The sequence below is a fragment of the Zingiber officinale genome, chromosome 6B, assembly GCF_018446385.1.
Source record: "Zingiber officinale cultivar Zhangliang chromosome 6B, Zo_v1.1, whole genome shotgun sequence".
Taxonomy (NCBI): domain Eukaryota; kingdom Viridiplantae; phylum Streptophyta; class Magnoliopsida; order Zingiberales; family Zingiberaceae; genus Zingiber; species Zingiber officinale.
In genome coordinates, this window is record NC_055996.1 from 65,691,305 (window position 1) to 65,695,891 (window position 4,587).

The window sequence follows — 4,587 nt, forward strand, 5'->3', positions numbered from 1 at the left end:
AAAGTAATTATAATTTCTTTCATTACTTAACTATACGTATATACACAAGCAGCTGCTAATAATGATTTTCTTTGTTTAAAAACGTAACTTAATTTACATAAAAGGATTCTACACTTTGAATTTTTAATTTTTGAAAATATTTCTTTTAGATGATATGCAAAAAAAGTCCATCAATTTAGTAATCATTAGAGTTTGTTAAATAAATACAGTTTTTTTAATAAAAAAATTACCAAGAATAAATAAATTCTTGTAATTGATGATTATTTAGATTCCAGTAATCACCACTATTTATGTATTTAACATATTATATTTAACAAGTCTCTCCAAAATTCAAATACATATTATATTTAACAACAAGTCTCTCCAAAATTCTCAAATCAGTACTTGTTTCAGCTAATTAAAATTTTCCAATAGCCTTCAAAATAACATTGTTCTACTTTTTGCAGGTATTTTTTTAAGCAGATAATTAAATTGGCTCAAATTATTCATAAATATCTTACAATTATATCTTGAAAACTAATTACACATCGCATAAACCCGCTATCATGAATAAAATCTCATTCATGGTTGTTACCATCTCTAACCTGCTATTTTCCCCCCTTTTTTTTCCTATCTCTCACTATTTATAAACATTCCTTTTTAGAAGATTTTATTCCGCTTTATAAGCGTATGTGGATTTGATTACTTCAAAAAAAGATGGGTCACATGGAAGGATCACAAGCTCTAGTTTTATTCATTCTCTGTGCTCTTCTGTATCACTCAGTAGCTGCAGATCATACTGCAAGGTATTTTTCTGAAGCAGAAGAGAAAGAATTGCAGACACAGCTCAAATCCCTCAACAAGCCTTATGTCAAATCTTTCAAGGCAAGCCACGCCATCTTCTCATATTTAAATATTTTTAATTTTTCCTATAAATATTTTTTAATTATTTTTAAAAATGAATGATACAGGATGAGTATGGGATCACATTTGACTGTGTAGATATTTACAAACAACCAGCTTTCGATCATCCTTTGCTTAAGAACCACACTCTTCAGGTAAGTAAAACAATCTCAATTATATATTATATCTTCATCAGTGCTCATAATATGCATTTGACTATGCACACTTAATCACACAGATTAAATCTATATCGTTTCCAAAGAGCATGAACAAGAATCCATCCTCAGAAACCGTAAAGCTGCCTAGACGTTGTCCTCGGGGCACTGTCCTTATCAGAAGAACTACAAGAGAAGATTTGATCAGAGAAAAGCAAATCCAACGAACCAAACGCATAGATCTGCAAGAGGATACTGTCACTGTTGAAGCTTATGTAAGTATATATATGCAACTATACATTTGCAAGGGTTTAAATATTCTATTCTGAATTTATACATATGAATCTGCAGACGGCTGGGGTGTCATTTTCGGATTTGAATGAACCAGTGAAATTCTATGGAATATCAGCTATTTTGGATGTTTTTCAACTTTCCGGTGTATTGGATACTCAAACAAGCGCAACACAAATCATTGTCAATAAAGGAGAAACAGGCCCTCTGGAATACCGCAACGTCATACAAGCTGGATTTCATGTCAGTATTAATCGCAAATAGTCAATGCTCATGGCTTGTTGTTGCATTCAACTAATCACTGCTTCTTCTATCTCTTGTGTAGGTTCATCATGAAGCTGAGGGAGACAACTTGACTCACTTCTTCACTTTTTGGACAGTGAGTTTTGGAATGTTTTAGTCTTCATCGATTAACTATAGTTCATGATCATAACTTGATTTTCTTTTTAGACAGATGGGTATCAAAAGACTGGTTGCTTCAACATCCATTGTGCTGGTTTCATCCAAACAAGTGAAAGGACGACACCAGGCCTAGTTTACACCCTAAGCAACATGGTACTCAGTATATTTAAGGTAACAGAAGCTCAACTCTCAGTTTTTTTTTTTTTTTAATTTTGACGGTTTGAAAATAAAGATCTGATCTGCTTATTTTTTCTAGGATCCAAAAACGTCTAATTGGATGCTGGTCAATGACCAAGAACCGATTGGCTATTGGCCGAAGGAGATCTTCAACAACATGGCTGATTCTTCTCAGATTCAACTGAGTGCGACAGCTAGCTCTCCTACGGATCAGCCTAGTCCTCCGACGGGCAATGGGGAACTTGGAGGAGCATCTTTTAAGAACATCACCGTTTTGAATGGGGAGCTTAATCCATACCCGCCATATGTCCAGCATGCAGAAACGTTCCTTGATATTGGCAAACCCTTCTATGAAGCCGTATACAATGTCGATTCTGGCTTGTTCTATGGTGGCCCAGGAGGATGGAAGCCACAGCCACAGAATCCACCGAGTTCAATTTCTCATCATTAGAATAATTTTTATTATTGAATTTGAATTGTAACAAATAAAAGAAATATATTTCTTGCTGCCAGTTAATTTTTGGAAACAATGATAGAGTCGACCCGGGTGATCTATCTGGACTTATCTCGGGTTGTGGGCTACAAGCTACGCCATCACCCTGCGCTACTTCCTCTTTTTCTTATGTTTTTTTCTTTTTCCAATAGCAAATTCGAGTTTTTCCCTTTCTGATAACCATTGGGCCCTTGGGCTACCGCTCGAATAGGCTTGAGCGTGGCTCTGCCCTTGGACAGAAATCTCTCACTCATTGAAAATTACTGATGAAGTTTCCTTTCACATTTTGGCCATATCAACTTAAATAGATTAAACATTTCAAAGGGCAATGGGAGTCAACCCGATGATGAAGTCCCTCTGATATTTAAGTTATCATGAGATTTTGAAAAATAAAATTAAAATAGTAATGAAAAAAATAGAGGATTAAGAAAGTAAGGCTAGGTTGATTACCAAGTTCCTCTTGCTCATTCCACTGACTTTAATATTTATAAAAGATTATTATTCTAAAATCTAAGGGGTCATTAAACAAACCTAGAGTTGTTGGTCGTGGGTTGTATGTGGACCATACTCGAGTCTGATCTAGAGTTGGACCATATTGGTTGAGACACCATATAGGCTGAGTCTGTTGTACTGAGAAGGAATACGATTCTGATATCAACACTTCTCCCCTCGCGTGGGATCGAGGAGTCAAATTAAATCTGATTCAAGTAGCTTGGGATGTGGCCAATGTATGTAGTACAAAGTGTTGGGTTGTCTCGCTCCAAGAGTGACTAAAGAGATCGAGTCACTAAGTGGATAGGATACTCGGGATACATAGTGCCTAGGAGTGACTTGCGATTTCCCACACTGGGAGTACTGAGTGTCCTTCCTAAGAGTTTTGTACTAAAGTACATTTTTTAATATATAAGCATATAATCCACTTGACTTAGCTCTAAAAAAAATCCTATATGCGAACATATAACATGTCTGGCCTCCTTTGATATAAAGGATTCAATCGTAAAGCTAGTGGTTAAGAAGGAAGAAATCAATCTCAAGACTTTAACATGAACATCCAAGGTTTGAGAGAGAATAAAAGGAAGTGATCTAGCTATGTAGGATACTACATGAAAATCATGTATTAGTGATGGTTTTAACGATGGATTATTTATTCCATCGCTATTAGTCACGGATAACTTATTCGTCATTGCTATTAGTGATGGAGTAAGTACTCTATCACTAATTATATAATAAAATTTTAAAAATCAACTGATTATAACGTTAGAGTATATATTAGCTGTTACTAATAGCAACGGACTAAACAATGTCTATTGCTAAATTTAAAAAGAAATTAGGGTTCGCAACCTGATCTTCACCTTGCACACTCAATCCCACGACAACTGACGATCTTCCCTTCGGCGACTACAATCTCCCCTCTAGTGATTAGGAATCATACCAGTTCGGCATACTCTTCTCCTCCGGTGTACTCTCCTCCTCCAGCATGTAGGTATTGTTGGAACGAAATTCAAAATTCGCGTATTATGTTTCTATACCCTTATGCACAACAGAAGTTTAAAATTTATTTAATGATTTATCAATTAATCAAATGAATGTTCATATGGATTTTCTAAAACAAACATGAGTATGATCTTTAATCTAAGTATGCATTATAATTTAACCATTTAAGTAAGATTCTTAAAATATAACAAAGATAAACTATCATTTGAATGATTCATCTAATATCAATTTAATCCTTTTATTTAGACATGCAAAACTATCTAATTTAAACATACTAGATCATTTAAGTAAAATCTAAATAAAACTATTAACACATGTATCATTATACAAATGAATCAAAACATAAATCAAAACATACCTTTCAAACAACCTTTGTTTGGGGATGACTCAAACTATTTCGGATTTAGCGAAATAGCTCATCTTTGTTTATCTTGAACTTGTGCCTCCTCCGTCTAATCTGGTCCATTATCAGAGTCCCCTTTCCAATGCTTGATCGCATTAGAGATCAATTGTCATTTATCGTCGAGACGGTCGTAACAAACAATTGACAAAGAGATGGATTTGTCATGATGAAAAATATGAGAAGATCTCTATCTTCTTGAGAGGAACGACAAAAGAAAAATACTTCTCACTCTTGATTCATGGATGACTGCTCTCTTTATATAGCCCATCAACTCTCCAAGGAAGATGAAG

General features: G+C 34.7%; 1 protein-coding gene across 1 annotated transcript; it reads left to right on the forward strand.

The window, feature by feature from the left end:
* The first annotated feature begins 696 nt into the window (after window positions 1–696).
* LOC121991063 lies at window positions 697–2,358 on the forward strand. Its single transcript, XM_042545090.1, has 7 exons — window positions 697–864; window positions 951–1,037; window positions 1,121–1,312; window positions 1,389–1,571; window positions 1,654–1,707; window positions 1,779–1,901; window positions 1,987–2,358. Exons 1-7 carry the CDS (start codon window positions 697–699, stop codon window positions 2,356–2,358), a joined length of 1,179 nt encoding a protein of 392 aa, XP_042401024.1.
* Window positions 2,359–4,587: the final 2,229 nt, after the last annotated feature.

Bases quoted from the DNA above. Each gene is read 5' to 3' on its own strand.
- LOC121991063 (XM_042545090.1), top strand. From the start codon at position 697: ATGGGTCACATGGAAGGATCACAAGCTCTAGTTTTATTCATTCTCTGT. The intron at 865-950 runs GCAAGCCACGCC...TGAATGATACAG, and splicing joins CTTATGTCAAATCTTTCAAG to GATGAGTATGGGATCACATT. The intron at 1,313-1,388 runs GTAAGTATATAT...ATGAATCTGCAG, and splicing joins CTGTCACTGTTGAAGCTTAT to ACGGCTGGGGTGTCATTTTC.